This window comes from Cyprinodon tularosa, unplaced genomic scaffold, assembly GCF_016077235.1.
Source record: "Cyprinodon tularosa strain WSP-4 unplaced genomic scaffold, ASM1607723v1 ctg1019, whole genome shotgun sequence".
Lineage (NCBI taxonomy): Eukaryota > Metazoa > Chordata > Actinopteri > Cyprinodontiformes > Cyprinodontidae > Cyprinodon > Cyprinodon tularosa.
In genome coordinates this window covers 115,398-134,410 of record NW_024037804.1, presented here as the reverse complement: position 1 = coordinate 134,410, position 19,013 = coordinate 115,398, and the positions used below count along the sequence as shown (strand labels likewise).

The window sequence follows — 19,013 nt, the reverse complement described above, 5'->3', positions numbered from 1 at the left end:
CTCTTGTTTTTGATATATCTCTTAAAGGTGCAATTTTTTTTATTGCATTCTCAACATCTGGAACTAAAAGAATCTAGCTGCAGCTCTTGATTTCATATGGTGTTAATCCTAATCATTTTTCTTTTAACTCAGTGACAGTGAACCTTTTTATAACATCTGCTTCGAGAAGGAAAAAGCACTTCTTTTTGCACTTTTTTTGGTAATTACATTCGATCTCACAAATATATTCATGGTTTGTCCTGTAAAAGTACTTTGTGCAAATATAAATCTATCATCAAAATCATAAATCTCATATCATAAATCATCTATCTTTCAGGACCTCAAACATACCCACCTTTTCCACTTCCTTTGATCTATATCCAGCATTTGTTGTTTGTTTTATTAAATCATTAATGATGTCTTTTATTTTCCATCTTAAGTTAGAGTCTAATACCAAGGGAGGGTGGATGGAAGATGGAGGACTTCTACGTACTTGGAATATAAGTGAATAGCTCCCTGTCATCCAGTATAATACTGATAAGCATGTGACCAGAGTTACACAGGTAATGTTGTAATTGTAATGCTTAATAACTTAAAATAACTCCATCAATTCCCCTTTTGTCTAGTCAAGTTTGCATTATTTCTGCCAAAATGCTCATCTTTCAATATATGCACTATATTGAAATTCAATGTATAATATAATCTATTATAATACTCCCAACACTACACTATTACCCATTTGGGCTTTATTTTGGATACTTTTCTATGATACAGTTTTCTTGTGCACTGTAAGATTATTTTACTTTACTGCGTTTTTTAACAACAAATTCTGAAATTTCTACACTGTAAAGGTGCTGCTTTTAATCATATTATAAATATGTAAAATGATAATAAATATATAGAAGTTTAATAACTTTGTTCTTCATTAGTACTGCTGGTTTTGATTCTAACTTTGTGCAAGCATATTTTGTTCTTCAAAGAATATGTTCACCTTAATTATTTTTTTGCAAACATAATTAGAACTAAAAAATTAGAGCTAAAAGTAAAAACTTAGAGCAGATTGTACAAGTGGGGCTAAAAATACATGATAAACTTAAATCTGACAGCAGCAACAAAACAAAGGCGCATTGTTTAGCAGCTTTATTTCAACTACAAAGCCTTACGAACCACCTGTGTCCACAGCACAAGACTTTTTTTTTATTTGATAAGCTTTTACTAAACAGATGCTTTTTGGAAAAGCTGTCGTAGTTGTTGCTAAGCAACTAGTGAAATCTATCTGAAACATAACACTCTTGGTAAAAGATTTGAGTAAAACTGTATGTCCTTTTAGCTTTAACTAAGTGGATGTGAAAGATGATTCCAACTGGACCCAGGCGGTTGGATGTTAAGAAAGGCTGAGATGATGCAAATTTCCGAATTGATATAGAGTTTATATTTCATAGGAATAATGGAACTCTAAACAAATAGAACACTGTTGGCCTTTACCTTTAAAGCCTTAGAGCCTTTAAATGTTTAACTCCTTAAACACAAAGATTCTTCTTTACATTGATGATGTAGCAGCATCTGGACAACTGTCACAATTCAATTAAGTTCTAATCAATTCAATTTAATAAAAAAACTTTCTTTGATTTTCAAGAGAAATAACATAAAAAAAAAGCAGCTTCTAAAAAAACAAAAAAAGCCTTTTGTTTATGCAAGAAATATGTGTGAAATCAGTTGCAATAAACATGGGAAAGGCGAAACGACTTCTGATCATCCACCAAAACACTTTAGCCTTAGAATTTAGAAACATTTTCTTAGCCACTGTGGGATAATAATGGAATTTATTTTTGCTTCTATTCTAAATATGTAATGCTTTGAGGCATTAATGACCAAAGTGTTCGCCGTAAGGATCACAATTGTCGTTGACAGCATTTAAAAGCCATAACATAAAAAAATAATAAATAAAAAAATACAATAATGCAATTCTAGTGTTTTGAATGGCAGGTTATGTTACAAACTGCCTTTCATTACTTTGGTTTATAACACCCATACTGGGCTTCCCACAGCAGTATCAAAATTCATCTGTAAGGTGCTGCTATGTTTAATTTCCAAGCTACTGCACTAAGACACTTCCCCTGACTTTGTCCCATTTACTGAATAAAAAGATAAAAATCTTAACTTTTAGGCTCAAATTTAAAATATAAAACTTATTGTACCTTGGAATTTATTGTAAAAAATTTTTTTTCCAAAATAAATCTTTAGACAATTCATACATAATATAATAAAACACACATAAAAGAGATAAAAGAAATTGTTTGCTTCTCTTATGCAAAACTAGAAAATTCAGTTTAAAATCACATAACAAGTAATGTACATTTTGATCATCTGTAAAAATACAAACAAGAAACAACTAATTATGATTTCACCTGGTTAGTATAACAGCGTAACTCTTACCATATGGACAAATGAAAACGAGGAAGTCCAAAAGCATTACTTCATGCTTTAATAGAGGGCTTACCAATTTGTCGAGTTTAAATAATTTGTGGTAATAAAACATTCAAAACCACTGGTGTGAGCACAAACAGTCATTTGCCTTATTATCTAAGCACAGGAACACTCATTGCACATTACTACATTCAAGCAACAAGTAATACGTATGACATTGCTGTCAGATAATAAAGGCTGCCTTGTTACTATAGAAACCAAGACACGGTTCTAAGAAAAAACTGTAATAAATCATCCCTTGCATACTTTGCTTTGATTGCAGTGTTGACATTGTGCAAAATGCCACCTGAAAGGATAAAACATAAGACTTGCCATATGTTATATCTAAGACGTTCAGAAACCATGTAAAAAACATGAAAACCTTGAAGTTCTTCTGTAAGCAGCCCTCCTGAGACTTTCACAATTGATTACACAGTATAGTTGTACATTTAAACAATTTATTTGCTATAAAGTGATAAATCAGCATGATATCACTGACAACAGTGATTTCATGCCTCTGTATAAATGCTGGGGACATTGCTCGTAGTGTGATCCACCATACAGAAGTAATCCCCGCCATGCAACTCTTGATAAGCAGAGGCGTCTTGATTTCGAACGTGGACGCCACATTCTGCAGGAGATTGCAAACAGAAATACATTTATACACGTTTGCAGTGGGAGAGGAAGAAAATCAAACAGCAATAACGTACTTGTCCTTGGCACCTTTCTATGATCTACTCAAAGCGTTTCAAAGGCTATTTGTGAGGACGTCAAGCCATGGTGATAACTGACTACTGCAGAAAAGATGGTTTCCATAAGCACTACCATAAATACAGGGTCTAGAGGAGTTTTCTATAGGGTAAAGGAGAAAGTGCCACTTTATCTTACTTGTCCTGCTCTTACACATCAAACACTTGATACCAGAGAATCTTGTCAAGATCTCTGCAGCTGTCAAGTCTGGGTTGGAAACTATTTCCTTTTGAGCTGACAAGTATTTGAAAGGTACTTGATTGCTGCTGTACAGAAGCGACATCTGCTCCTAATGTTTATTGTAAAGACAAACGGCAAAGCACAGGTGATGGTTTTGACAAACTACTGTGCCTTGCAAGTGTTCAAAGCTCTTTAAATGATTTACATTTGGCAAAGTAACAAAAAATAAAAATAAAAAAAATCTTTCCTGCTTGTACTGAATTAGAGTAAAGAAGAATATAAAAATGGCACATTTTCCTTCCCATTAAAACTGAGTTATTTTAACTATGTTTCATCAGATTAAATCTATATGCTGTAGACTAAAGTTTCTTGTAATCTGACAAATTTCAAGGGGTGCAAATGCTTTTTCTTTTGATAAGTTTAGATTTTGTTTCTACTTTTGAATACCTGAGCTCTGATCTGCTACCTCTGGAGGCTGGCCAAGTTGCTTCAGATCACAGTTGTTCAGCAGTGCTGATCCGCTAGTAGGGAGAGGGTGACATGTGGAGGAGGAAGGCACAGAAGTGTCCCTGGAGATCAGCTGATTAACAAATCTGAAGTATTTCAAGGTTGAATAAATGTACTATTCATAGAGGAAAATAAAAATACATTCTTTAAATAAGAGAACCCTGAACATATTCCTCAGCTGCTTCCAGTTCACTCTATTAAATACCATAATGAAAAATTATAACATGTATTTTATAAACAGAGATTTGAAACTGAATAAGGTTTTATTATATATGTAAAACTGTATAATAAAAAAAAAGTAGAAATACAGCTCTTATAAATATTATCAAAGGGTTTCATGGTATTTAAGTTACAATCTTCAGTAAAAAAAACGTAATGCAAATCTTTATATATAACTTCATTAAAAGAAACGTATTATACATAAATGTATTTTTTTCCTAATTTTGCAATAAACTAAACAGAAATACATAAGAACTCATCAAAATCACGAGATGATATTTAAAATTGTTATGGATGGAAACCGTAGCTAATTAAATTTGTTAGATATTTGCTTTAGGTAAATCACAAATTATTTCAAGCTCTCTCAAAAACACAGACCCTGACATCTGATTGGTTAAACTAGAATGCAGCTCAACCACTGACTAATCACCTTCTCACTCTGTCTCGATATTTTCTATATGTGTGTGGATGGAAAAGAAACCCTTCTTTTACACAAGTGCCCTACCTCACTTCTTCTAAAGCATTGTCTTATTGCAGTAATTTAATTCTGTTGCTGTGTAAAAACACTTTAAACTACATATACATCATCTGCTAATCATCATCTGCTGTGTAAAGTAAACAGTATTATTGAAACAGAGTGGCAGCGGCAATAGAAAAACACATAAATTAAAACAAAAACTTAAAACCTGGGATATTTCATTGTTTGGTTTGGCTGATTTTAAGGTGCTTAACACCTTGTGGGAAATTAACAAAGCATTTTTTTTATACTTTTTGACTTTCTATCTGCTTTACTTCTGCCATATATTGGTGCAACAAACACACTGGATCTAGCCAATGCACAAAAAATGCACCTGTTTGTCCAGTAGGTGAAGAAAAATAAAATATATTTTTCTTAAACCCGTTAGTTTTGGTAATCCGAATTTGCAGCCTCATACTAAGTACTAATACTCATAAGGCTACTCTCTGCCAGTATAGTGCCTCTATATGGCAGGCTAGATTCGCCAAAGGGTTAAAAGAGAGTGGCGGCCTAGTAGGGGAGGGGCAGCCTTGGGGTTAGGGCATAGAGCTTGGAATCCTGAGGTTCTGAGTTCAATCCCCACTCCATAGACTGCCACTCTGGATCTCTGAGCAAGACCATTAACCCCACACTGCTCCTTGGGCACCCAACAATGGCAGCCCACTGCTCCCCAAGGGGATGGATTAAACACAGGGATAAATTTCTACAATGTGAGATCAATAAAGTTGAATTATTTTATTATTTATAAACAATAGTAGATAGTATAATGCCTTTTCAGGCATTTAAAAAAATCGTTTTTGGTGATTTTGGTGGTGGCCAGTTAACAGCTTGAACATTGTTAGTTTATCCATAAAATAAACTTAATAACATCAAGCCCTATTATTGAGGAATAACCTTGATAATATACCCTTCTGAGAAAAGGAAGACAGATAGATCTGTATTTTTTTATAATTCGGTAGCTGCTGCATGTTTGAAATGTTTGAATAATTTTTAAGTCTACATGAAAATGAGATGAACTATTAGACTCAGAATTGTGTGTTAGTAGACAAAAAAAATCCTCAGAAGATTTTACAATTGATTTAGCAACTAAAAAAAACTAACTACAGCCTTGTCTCTCTTCTTTCATTAGAGCATAAATGGTATTTTCTGGATTTTATGATTCAGTCATTGAATTCCTCAGCAGCTCTTGGTGGTGGCTATAGCATCCATTGAGGCAAGTGGTTGAGACCAATGAGTCAAGGCGAGGACTTCTCTCACAGGCTGATTGTCTGCTCAGACATCCCGCAGTGAAAGCTTTGGCTCACCGCTGGTCTGAGAACAATCCCAACCATTGAGGAGCCGTAAGCATCTGGCTGCTCATGAGGACAAAAAAATCCTTTGTTAGCTTCTTTGAAAAGAAGAGTTGATGAAGAGGCATTTTGCCCAGGTTGACAAGTGAATAATGTTTCTGGCCATTACATGTGAAAAGCTCCCTTTTTTTGTAACATCCACTACACAAACCCACATTAAACAACAAATAATAAAAATCACTGGTTGGCTAAATGTTTTATTGCTGCTTTCTTTTTTTTCTGGTATGAATCATACTGACTCCAGTCTGTTTTAATATATTTTGTCAGTCTAATTAAAATGAGTCACTCTCTTCAATATGAGATCTCATATCTCATAGAGATTTAGTTGTATAAATAAATGTGAAATACAATAAAAAACAAAACTTAATAACTTTTAAGAAAATATTTTTGTTCCTAATTATTACTATTATTACAATTATAAATTTGGAACCTTGAATCCATGGCAACGAATGTTTGATTATTACCATCATTGAAAGATATGCCTGCATTCAAATTTGCGGTGAACAGAGAGCGAGTTATTTTTCAAGTAATGCTGACATTTTCTTGAAAGCAAGAACTAGAATTGGAATGCACAGCTGAAAGAAGTAGGGATTCATTGACATGCTAACCAGTACTTCCAGAAATGCAAAAATATTTGAAACATATAAAAACATAAATTATGGTGATGAAAATATCTAAAGGTGTTTATTACCTGTAGTTATCTTGTACTGTGAACATCTGAGCCAGCTGGGAACTGTTATAAGTATCCTGTCCTTGTGTTGCACCTTTGGAACAGAAATGACAGATACTTCAGGGCTGAGAATCGAATCAAGAAACCTATTATATGGTTTTAATTGCATATGTTGTTGTTTTGGATGTCTTTATTTCCAATATTAAATGCATTTATGCAAACAGTTAGAGCATAAATATACAAAAGTATGACTCATGAGACGCACCAAGAGCTGGGTTCAAGCTGTCTATCCTCGCCAGAGGGGAAAGGTTGGAATGTAGAGAGTGAATAGTTAAACAGTCGGTCAGCATGTCTTGGGTTGCATTTGCAGACGATTTCATCTATAGAACCAACACAAAAAAGGTAAACATAAACAGAGATCGAGAACATAAAAGTCAGACAGGAAGTTTATTCTTTCGGTACCTAATGTATTTTTATGCTAACACTGACTCTATACCAGGCTATCTCTGAGCTTCAACCTGCATACACAGAGGGCGTTTTCGTCATTGTTTGGGATTTTACCCAAGCTAACTTGAAGACTGTGTTCCCTCATTTCTACCAACATACGGACTTTGCAACTCGGGGTCAAAAAACTTTAGATTTAGCCTTCTCTAACATCAAAGATGCATTCTGCGCTGCTCCGGCCCCACCTCAGGTCATCAGACACCTTTCTGTCGTGCTAATTCCTGCATACAGGCCCCAGCTAATCAGGGGGAAACCAACAGTTAAGGAAGTCAGAGTGTGGTCTGAGGGGGCCATGGAGAAACTCCAGGATTGTTTTGAATGCTCTGAGTGGAACATGTTCAAAGCTGCAGCAACCTATGACAACAAAATAAATATAGATGAGTGTGCCATGACTGTGTCATCCTACATGAGCAAATGGATCACAAAGAACATAGCCACCGGCAAACCATTGACCCTGGATGAAAGGGGAGTTTCGGAAATCGCTAAAAGCATGGAACTAAGCTTTCAAAGCTTGCAATAGAGGGGCACTGAGGACAGTGCCAACTTGAAATGTATCAGATCAGAAAAGCAGAATCAAAGCCAGAAGATCCAGGATCTCTTCCATAAAACCAGCAACACCAGGAGGATGTGGCAAGGCATATGTGCAATCACAGACTACAACACACCCTCCCCTCCTGTTGGATGCTGCTGATGCTTCCTAAATGAACTAAAAAACTTCTTTTGAAGGTTAGAGGCACTAAACAGCACTCCAGCAGTGAAAGTTGTTCCACACCAAGGAGAGGAGGCACTCAACCTGGATGTAGCTAAAGTGAGGAAAACTCTAAGGAGAGTCAACCTACGAAAGGCCCCAGGCCCCGATAACATACCAGGGCAGGTGTACAAGAAATGTGCAAGTCAGTTTGCTGGTGTCCTCACAGACATCTTTAACACCTCGTTGGAACAATCTATAGTGCCAGCATGCTTTAAGTCTGCTATTATCATTCTGGTCACAAAGAAGCCTCAGGTCACCTCATTCAATTACTCCCGGCCTATCGCATCATGATGAAGTCCTTTGAAGGCTGGTAAAAGAACACATTGCTCCAGTCTGCTGCCAACATTCGACCCGTTCTAGTTCGCCTACCGACGGAACCACTCCACTGGTCAAAAGGGCACAAAAGCACATGTACTTCCTGCGGAGGATGAGGAGAGCCCATCTACCCCACCCGACCTTCTACAGAAGCACTATAGAAACTGTTTTGACCAGCTGTCTCACTGTTGGTGCAGTTGCTGCAGTGCAGCAGACTGGAAGAAGCTGAGAAGAGTGGTGAGACAGCAGAGATCATAGGGGCTTCTCTTCCCTCAATAAGAGACATTTCATCCCAGCGCTGCGTGTCCCAAGCCGCTTACACCCTTGCATGGACTGTTCTCCCTGCTGCCCTCTGGGAAGAGGCTTTGCAACATTTTATGCAGGTCCAGCAGAATCCAAAACAGCTTCTTCCCTATCGCCATCAGACTGCTGAACTATTGGGAAAACTATAAATCATGTCACAGACTCTGCATCACACTGACAACATCAAACCAAAACACTATATAATAGCACCATATATACTTAATGCTCTGAACTTCCGTATCAATACACTTTTTTTTGCACTATGTTTTTTTTTCTCCTATACTGTTTACATTTGATCACTGCTGCACTTTAAGAAAAGAAAATTTCATGAAAGCTGTAAAAAAATGAAATTTCTTTTTGTATAGACTCTGTGTATACAAAATGACAATACGTGTTGTGTAAGTCTAAAGTCACTGAGCAGGTCTGCAACTATTTACTTCTACTGCTATAAAATTAAGGAAACTGATCCAAACCACTTTTTGTAAGATTGTTCTCAGGGAATTTTTTCACGATGACCACATCCTTCCCTGTGGCCTTGTGCCCCAGAAAATAATGTTTCTCCTGCCCCTCAGCTGTTAACAATGACAGATATAACAAAGAAAACCAAATAAAGGTGACTTAGAAAAAATATGGCTGATGGGACAAATAACTTTCTTATACGTGGTTTTCACTGCTACTACATACTACAATACAAATAGATAAAGAAATAAACCGATAAACCAAGCATTGAGACAATGATGTTTTCAGAAGATGTGACCAGTAGAAAGCACATATTTACATATAACATAACAAATTAATAATTTTCTGGAATTTTCATTATAAAAGTCAAAGCTAATCTGTAGAATGCAGTTAATGTTTGAAATCAGCCGACAACCCTGAATCAAGGCTACTTTGAATTGGCTTAAAGCCGTCATGCATGATTGATTAAAAGCTACATAAATTTTTTACTTTAGTCATTTTTTGCTGATGAAAAGTGTGAAAGCCTCATCTAATGAGTCATCAGCTTCAACATTTTAGAAAATGTGCAGAAATCAAATAAAGCATCTGTTTATCAGATGTTTTATGAATCCAGAGGCATGTAAGGACAATCCGAATACCACTGGTAAAGATTAAAAAACTTATATTATCTAAACTTGGCTGATAATCATTTTGCTTATCTAATAAATGCCTTGACTTTGTGTTAATGCCTAATATTTATTGATAGCTTTATTTAATAGGCAATGCAATTCAGGATGTTTTAAGTTTCAGAGTAAATTAGGAAAAGTTTACTTCTCAGACTTTGCTTCTTCTGACATGCAAACAACAACGAATATCCAAGTGAATACAACAGTTTTTAAATTATTTGCATTTTTAAACAAATAATTATTTAAGTTAAAAGGCCTTAGAAAATCTAAATTCACCCAAATAAAATAACTATTCATGCCACCTATGTAGTAACTTCCATCAAGTCACTGAGGAGGGATTTTGATCCTCTCTTTAAAGCAGAAATGTTTTCATTCAGCTACACTGGTTTTAAGGATAAAAGGCATTCCTTAAAGTCATATAACAGCAGGTAAAGTCATAAACAGATGGCCTTACAGTTTTCATGGTTCCAACAATAGCAACTAGTTTTCAGGTCCTAAGGAAGTAAAGCATTCCCTTAAAGTTCCACTTCCACGTTTTAATAGAAGCATGTTTTTTTTTTCTTTCTTAAATAGTATATTAATTTACGGTATGGAAGATATAACAGGATGATCACCTTCCAAAAATGTTCACTTTTGCCTCTGCAGTCCACAGAAAATTTTCTCAAAGGTTTTGGGGATCATGTATTTTGGGAAATTTGTTAGCATTTTAAACTTTGCCATCAAAATGATTTTGTTAAGTTTATATCTTATTGTTAAATCTTAACTTCTGACCTGAACTCTGGCAAGTGTTTGTCTGCAGTACTCAATCAATGCAATCAAATAAATAATGAAGAATATCGTGGGATATTCGCAGCTTCTGTTCTACAGTGTAGTTCAATGTTTCCTAACCTTTTTTGACTTGTGTACCCCTTTGCGCAATTTGTCCTACCATGAGCACCCTCTCAGTCAAAGGTATTGATTAAAAAGTGGATTATAAAATAAAAAGTATTGTATTTAATCTTTTTAACTTTAGCATTTCATTAATTGGCAGGTTATTTTTCCCAAGTCAAATACAAAAAAACAACATAAATATGTTGCCCGGAACCTAGTGCAGAATCAAATTATATACAGAATAAAATCCTACTATTAATCTGCCTTCATAAAACTGGAGCTTCTCTGAGTTACTCCCATAAAATCACATTTAAACTTGATGAAATGAGAACAAAATACTGAACAATAATTATAATAAGACTGACTTCATTTGTCTTACTTTCTTTTCATCATTGATGACACCTGAGCTTGCTTTGATTAGGAGTGGAGAAGCAGCTGATACCAGGCTGTTCTCTACAACCAGTCTGTTCCTCTGCTTGGTTTTGATGTGTGTCAAAGTTAGAGATGAACTGAGAGAAAAACATACTTTTTGGTTTAAAAATGCTTGTTTTATGTTTTAGTTGGGTCCTCATAAAGTAGAAAAGATCCCAGCCCTATATAATTATCGGAGAAATAAAACATTTTAATGTACCCCTTGCAATGACCACTAGGGGTATGAAACCCTCTGTTAAGAATCACTGGTGTAGCTTGCTACCATCAGTGCAAGAATGGATGAATGACTGAATGGAGCCTTAAGCGCTTTGGAGTTCCATGACTTGAAACTGCACTATATGAGGAAAGGCAGTTAACTTAACAATGTGGCAAAAAGGATAAAACAAGCAAAAGACATGCAGAAAGTTTTCCTTATCCCACACTCTAATAATCTTTATGCAGGAAATTAAATATGCCTATTTCAGACTGGTGTGTTTTGAGCAAATTTTAAAAATATTTTAGGAGAAAACAATAAAGGTGTCACATTGCAGCTTTCTAAAAAAAAAAAAAGTCTTACAAATTAGAACTCTAAATGTTTTTGTTTTTTTTATTTGTTTTCAGCATTATCTTGTTTTTTTTTTTTATATGTTTATGTTGTGAAACTTTTGTCCCCATAATAAAGTGGGTAAACACTTTCAATATACAGATACATCGGATACATCAAGAATTGGATCCGGTTTAAAAACAAGTCTGTAGGTAAGTCACAATGTCTTGTCATATATGTCAATGCATTTGTTCTTACTTTTCTTCATTTGTTAAATTTGTTCTTTCCTTTTTGGTGCAGTTAAAATATATTTCTCTTGAATCTCTATCTTTTATTCTGTGGTTTTTAGTTTCTTTTTAGTATCAACTGAGCTTTCGATTAATCTCCTTATCTTAATGTGCATTTCTTTATCCTTCCCTTGCTGCACCTGGTTTCCTTTGATTACCACTTTGGTTCATTTGTTGTGCTGAGTATATTAACTCAGTGGTTTTTTGTTCATAGTTAAATTCTTTTATTTTTATGTAAAGAGCCTTTCTCACATCTGATTCTTTGTTTCCCCCCCTCTGCTTCATATCCTGCTTGCCCTGCGCAAAACCATTCTGTCTACCTCTTCGTCTAATAGCTTCACATTACTGCATTTGACACCCAAATATGACAAGAAACTATCTTTGTACAATAAAGGCTTTTTGACTTTTGATGACAATGACAATAAAACCAAACATATCTTTGCAAATTCCCAATTATCTTGTTAGAATCTAAGATGACACACGCTTGAAAATGTAAAACCTTTTTTTACTCAGATGCAAAAATCCTAATAGCAAAATTGCACTACTGTAAAGTGCAACTTTTAATGGAGTGCGCCTCAGTGGGAAAACACAAGGAAGACAAACATGACTGAGTCATTTTGTGAGACCCTTTTCTGCCTCTGTTAACCTAAGTGTGCATAAATTGACAAACCCTACTGCTAGTCATTTCTAACTGCATGCACACCTTTAATTAAAGATAATGATCTTCTGTGTACAGTTAAGTTCCACAGCTAAGTGAGTGGGATGGAAAGCCTGTCACAGAGCTAATTAGGATGAAGGAAAGCACAATGAAATGAAATATGTCACATACTGTATGTTAGAGAGGCTTATTTCATGTGCACAGCTGTCATGTTGAGAAAGTGAAGTTAATTTTTCATCATAAGCCTCTAAAGACAAATGCCTGAGCTCTTCTACAAACACATCACACATTATTTTTCATGAAATTTGAATCTCCCATTATGCTTTATATATATATATATATATATATATATATATATATATATATATATATATATATATATATATATATGACACATGAAGAAAATGCAATATATACATGTGACACTGAAATAAAGTTAGTAAACTCACCTTCTTTCTTAACTGCTGCTCTTTGGTAGAATGGGACTTCATATGTTTCCTCAAAGAACTGGGGTCAGTGTAACGTTTTGCACACCCAGGAACCTGGCAGCCATATGGCTTCTGCACAACCACGGACATATAAACCTTGTAGGTGAGCACATACTGATCCAAAGAATTGAAATAACATCTCTAATTATACAGTTTGATTGTTATGAGCTACCACTCACTGTGTCCAGGTGTGTTCGCTGGTGTTTAGCTCTGTCACTTGAGTTGCTGAACGCTTTGTGGCACCCTGGGTGCTGACACAGATAGGGCTTCTCCCCTGTGTGGCTGCGCAGGTGGATCTTCAGGTTTTCAAGCCGAGAGAAAGCCTTGTTGCATCCTTCAAACTGTGACAGGATAAATATAAAGTGCGGTTAGATTGAGACCAACTCATAGGTTGGCAGATTTAAAAACGAGAAAAGGTTTGAAGCGAGTCACAATCAAATAAAATGTGTTATTTTCTCATGATTCCCGAATTCATAAAAGTCAGAGAATCATCTTTAAAAAGACAGAACCAAAATGTTTTTAAACTGCCTTGAAACAAATATTTGGACACACAACCACCTTTAAATAAATCAAGTAAAATTAGAATGATAAAGTTTGATACTCTTTTGTCAGAGTTAGTCTGCTGATAGATCTTAATATACAGTCCTGAACTGAGAAGGGTAGGTTTTATCATTTCTTTACAAGTACAAATCAAATTAATTCCCCCCTTTTAATCTGACACATATGTAAAAAAGAGAGCCTTTCGATAAATTTTCAGAAAAACACAGTTCTTAAATAGCATTCCCTTGTTTATAATTGCTTAAAATAAGTAAATAATTACATGCATCATTGTTCTGTGAAGACCTAGGAGGTTGTTTAGAGAACTTTAATAAACTATGAATCAAAGGAATGTAGCAGGTACATAAAGGATAACATCATGGAGAAGTTTAAGCCATGGTTGGGTTATAAAGCAATACCATAAAGCACTGCTGAGTCCGTCATCCGAAAATGGAAGATAAGAGTCGAACCACAATCCTACAGTGCCAAAACATGGCTGTCCGCCTCACCTGACCAGACTGGGCTAGTTAGGCATTGATGAGAGAAGCATCCAAGAAGCGCACTGTAGTTCTGGGGAAGTTACATCAAGCAACTGGTGGTGTGATTTACAAATCTGGCCTTTGTGAAAAAGTTGAAATATGAAAGGAATTGTTGAAATAAAGTTTCAAGAAGTCCTGTTTGAAATTTATAAAAACCTCTGGAGGTAAGAGTAAATGCCACAAAGAGGATGTTCTGTCATCTGTTTTTTTTTTTGCTTTCACACTGCACATCACCTCCAACCTATCATCTACAATGTGATACATGGAGGCTAAACTATTATGCAGTGTGCTTTCATTCAGCAGGGATAGTGAGACAGTAGAATGAAGGGAGCTAAATACAGATCAATCCTGAAAGGAAACCTGTTAGAGCGCGTGATACTGTAAGTATAAGATCGGGGTGGGGGCTGCCGCTCAGGCAAAACAGCTACCATAAATGTACAGTTTGAGCTACACTAAAGCATATTTATATATTATGATGAGTAATGGTAATGCCTCTCCATTGCAAATAGGAATGCAATGATTTCTTACATGTGAAAATGTGTTGGAGACAAACCCCAAAACATGTTTAGTTGTAAGAAAATATGGTTCTATGCAGAGTCAACTGAAAACAAATGCATACCCTAGATTTTAAATTTAATTCAATAATCAAATCTTAATAATTAAGTATAAATGATCTAAATATTTTGCATATGCTTTTACAGTTATAGGCTTCAGTTCAGAGTAATAAGGTTTAGTTTCCTTACAAACCACTTGTTTTAATGCTTACATTTTCCAAAATGATGTCCTTATCAGATTAGACCATAAATATGTTATGTTTGCAATATGACCAGCAGGGGTCAGTGTTTATACATTCATAGCAAAGGCTCTGATCGTTTTTGAAACATACATCTTAAATCACCTTGGCAGCATTGGGCTGCTAAGAATTATAACAAAAGGCAAAATAACAAATTAAAGTTGTTATTTTTAATAAACATTAAGGTTTACTATAAGACTGCTAAAAATGCAGTTATGAAAGGCAGCACCATGCAGGCGGTATTCTGCAGGTTTAATGTCTGACATTGGAAGAAAACATTAATTCCGTGTCTAATTCCACACAACATAACTGCTTACTGCATCATGCGACTGGTGACTTCATCCGTAAAACTCGCAAATCATTCAGAGCCTTTTCTTCTAAGTCTTGGAACATATTTCTCTCTCGCTGGGGGGTTTGAAGAGGTGGCTATTGACTGGGATAACAGACCATGTCTGTTAGTGTTATTCTTTCTCTAGGATTGAATTCCTCACATTTAATACCTCTGAGTCATTACTGCAAAAAACTAAATTAACTTTTTTCTTCCCACAGGATTAGAAATTCTTCTCTTTCTTTCTTAACAGAGTGAGTCTCTATATAGAAAAGTCAAACAAGCCAATCTTGTTTTTGCAGTTGAACTTGAAAATAGATTTTCACTTTCTTTAAAGGAAGGCATTTACATGGTATGTTTTAAAATTTGTACAGAGATTAAATTCCAAACATTTGGTGGAAAAATAATTTTTCTGGGAAACACAAGAAAACGGAAAAAGAGAACGTACAGAAAATATTTGACATTAACCTCCATTTAAAAAAGATCTGTTGGCTCGCTGTCTATTTTATCTTGGAAAGGTCACTTTAAAGGCTTTGCATTATAATAAGCATCTGGGCTTTAATTAGCGCAAGAAAAAAAGGACACCTGTCTGAAGCAACACAGACAGAGATAAATAACCTCTAAAGACCAATCTGGACCAGCCCAAGTTAAAACTAAAATCCTGGAAGACAAGCCAAGTCCAGAGGTAGGTAACTGTGTTACTCACACTCTGCTTTTCTATGTTCCAAAGCTCTCATGAAGAGGGCTTTTTACTGTGCCACAAGGGATGTTTGGGGATGAAAAGAAAGCAGTGTGGCTCCTCAGTCTTACAGCCAACATCTGACAGATTCTGGCAGATACTCGCGCCCCAGATGAACAATGACAGCTGCTCTATGTGCCAGCGGACTCTGTCTGGTGCCCGGTTCAGGTCTGAGGTCATTTCACTATCCCCAAACCGGTTTTAACACATTTATTCATGCCTATTCTATATCTTTCTCTGTCACACCTTTGAGGAATATTTGAAATCCAGTCAATTAGTTTTAGGTCATGCTAAACCACAAAATCTGGGCATCTCTTTATTCTTAAATTCGATGTTTGCAAACACTGTTATATCAAACATAGTTTCCTGTTTGATAAACATTTTCTAAATTCTACCTGTTTTAGGTTGGCAATACATTTAAATTTTGTTGTTTTTTAATTGCACAAGATTCACAAGAATAGTTTGAAAGAATAGTGGTCAATTACTTCTGACCAAATTAGCATATCTCATTCAGGTTTCTTGAACTTGTTGCTCTTAACTACTATGAAACAAATTGCCATCATAATGGGGGTCATCATCCATTTGTACATTTTAACTTCGTTGTAGATGTTTCAATTATGAGGTTTTACCTAAAAATATCCAGATGAAGTTATATTCACTTAACACCATTTTTTTTAAGGTACACCAGTAACTCCTGCAGCGAAACTCCTACATACACATTCTTGAATTTAACTCAGCCATTTTTTTTTATTATAAACACTTTTTTGTACTAGCAGACCATTGGACACAGCTAAGTGAAAATGCATTTGTCTTTGACTTAATTTGGAAAGTATAGTTAGGGTTTTATGTTATTTTTTGACAAAACAAAACAAAACTTTTACAGACAAAACTGGTTTGACTGTGGATGATGACTCTGCTCCAGCGAGCATTTTTACAAGCTTTTTTTTTTTTTTTTTTGCACTGCTCTGCTCATAGTATCTGCTAATGCAGTAACTCTGCTAGCTTTATTTTGGTATCATTTTTTGAAGACCTCCAATTCCCCAATTTTGAAATAAAGTCTCTTTTCGTAAGGATTTTTCCCCCTGGTGTTAGATGCTATACAACTGAAATGATTTATGCCAAACTCTTTTCATTTTTGGACAAAAAAATAATAATGTGTACCAATAGCCATAACAACCAATGCAAATACATAAGCAACATCCTCAAAGCTAAAATAGCACTTCAACTACTTCCACAGGATGCAAAGCAGGTCAAAGGAGAAGAGAGAGGAGGAGAAAATAAAAGCAATGTATTCCATCAATCGTAACGGGCAATGTAGGATTTCACAGGGATTTAGTAAGAAAACTCCAAGCCCTAGCAAGAACCCAGCCATATTTAGAATGCAATATTATGTGTTTTACTAAAACATGGCTACAAGATTATATCCTGGACTCCAGTATCTCTACACCAGGCTTTCTGACCATACGAGCAAACAGAGATCTGAAAAAGACTGTAAAATTCAGAGAGGTATGTTGGGAGTGTTTGTGAACAACAGATGGTGCTATCCATGACATGTTACTGAAAAATTTAATCTTTAACCAAGAGAGTTTACCGCTGTTGTTTTGACAACTGTTTATATTCCACCTTCCAAAAGTGTGTGTAATGGCATCAGTGCCATTGTTTGTAATCTGCAGACACAGCAGTCAAATGCCGTTGTGGCAATGATTGATAAATTTAAATTCGCCTCACTTTCTGCTACATTTTCGATGTTTCTAAAGTTTATCTGCTGCTGTACAAGAACAACAAAACATTATGCAAATGTTGGGCTATCACATTTCTCTTAAATAAGACCTCATTGTTCTCCTTTTTCTTTGCTCAGACTAATGTACAGTATAAACCTCTTTATAAGAAGCAACCTGCATTAAAAGTGATTGTAAAAAGATGGTCACAAGATGCTGAAGAAGCCATCCAAGGTTGCTTTAAGGCTATAGCTACATGGGGATAACTCCATGACACAGAATTACAGTGTGTTTAATAAACCCTGGATGACTAGTGATCTGAAAACTGCTAAACAAGAAAAAGAGCCTTCAGGAAGGGAACACGGAATTACTGAGGACAGGCAACTTAAGGTCAAAATAGGTGCAAGCGAGGAGGCTAACAGGAAGGAGCTGGAAAGGCAGCCCCAGAGTCCTGAAGGCCTGCACAACAACAACAACAACAAAAAAACTGCTAACAATTACCAAACACATAGAATACAGCACTCCTTCAAGCAGCTTGCCATACAATGATTGTTCATAGGGAATGCTTCTGATTGTATGGATGTATTCTTTGTCGCCCAGCTTGTTAATATCAGTATGTTTATAAAGCACAATCTAAATAACACTGACTGAACAAAAGTGCTGTGAAATATAAAAGTAACAAAAACAAAAAAGCAACATAAATTATTATAACATTATATGTACATTGAAACACAATAAAAACAAAGTTTAAACAGCTATTTAAATTTTCTATAAGCTGAGTAATCACAAGATGCTTTCCTTTGAAGTATTGCGTATTGGGTTAGTTGACAGGCATTTTGCCATCCAGCACTTATAGTCTGGCAAGAACTTTGCTTCTTTCAGAAAATAAATTACCCTATTGTACCAAAACGTTCTGAAATTATATACTGTAGCTATTTGGAGCTCTACCCTGAAAAGGAAAAAAGGTAAAATATACTATAATTGAAATGAGAATTTGTTAACAAGCAGTCAATACAAACAGCAAATAATGAACTTCTATTTGAATAAAGTCAGAAAACTCCCATTTCACTTTCAAATGATCTTTAAAGTCTTTGGATAGAATATGCTTGTAAAGCCCTTAAGGATATAATCACTGGGACCCAGAAACTGACAGGCAGGTTGTATTTTTGAAAGAAACTGTTTAATAATTGTTCACCTAATTGTGGGATAACTGGTGCAAGTCTGAACCTGCCTTGTGTGTGCAAAGTGTAACAAGAGCTGTTCTATGTGTTGTTAGCAAAGTGAGCCTCTGATATTATGCACTCTGTGTATCTCTCAGTCATTTTCTGAAAAAAAAAAAATATATGTAATTTTTTTTATGTATTTAAACTTATTAAATGATTTGTTTTTTATGCATAATTTCAACTTAAAGGTTACTAAATCAAACTTAAATTAAGAAAATGAGTCTTATAAGGAGTAAGAAAGTCC

General features: G+C 35.3%; 1 protein-coding gene across 1 annotated transcript in view; it reads right to left on the bottom strand.

Annotated features, from left to right (window-relative positions):
* Positions 1–1,132: 1,132 nt before the first annotated feature.
* Positions 1,133–19,013, bottom strand: part of glis3 (GLIS family zinc finger 3) — a 30,318-nt gene continuing 12,437 nt past the window's right edge. Inside the window, exons 5-10 of the mRNA XM_038279025.1 lie at positions 13,072–13,233; positions 12,854–12,964; positions 6,903–7,017; positions 6,659–6,731; positions 3,823–3,896; positions 1,133–3,076 (exon numbers count right to left, since the gene is read on the bottom strand). Coding sequence (XP_038134953.1) covers positions 2,955–3,076; positions 3,823–3,896; positions 6,659–6,731; positions 6,903–7,017; positions 12,854–12,964; positions 13,072–13,233 — 657 coding nt within the window. The 3' untranslated portion in view covers positions 1,133–2,954. The remainder of the gene's footprint in view (positions 3,077–3,822; positions 3,897–6,658; positions 6,732–6,902; positions 7,018–12,853; positions 12,965–13,071; positions 13,234–19,013) is intronic.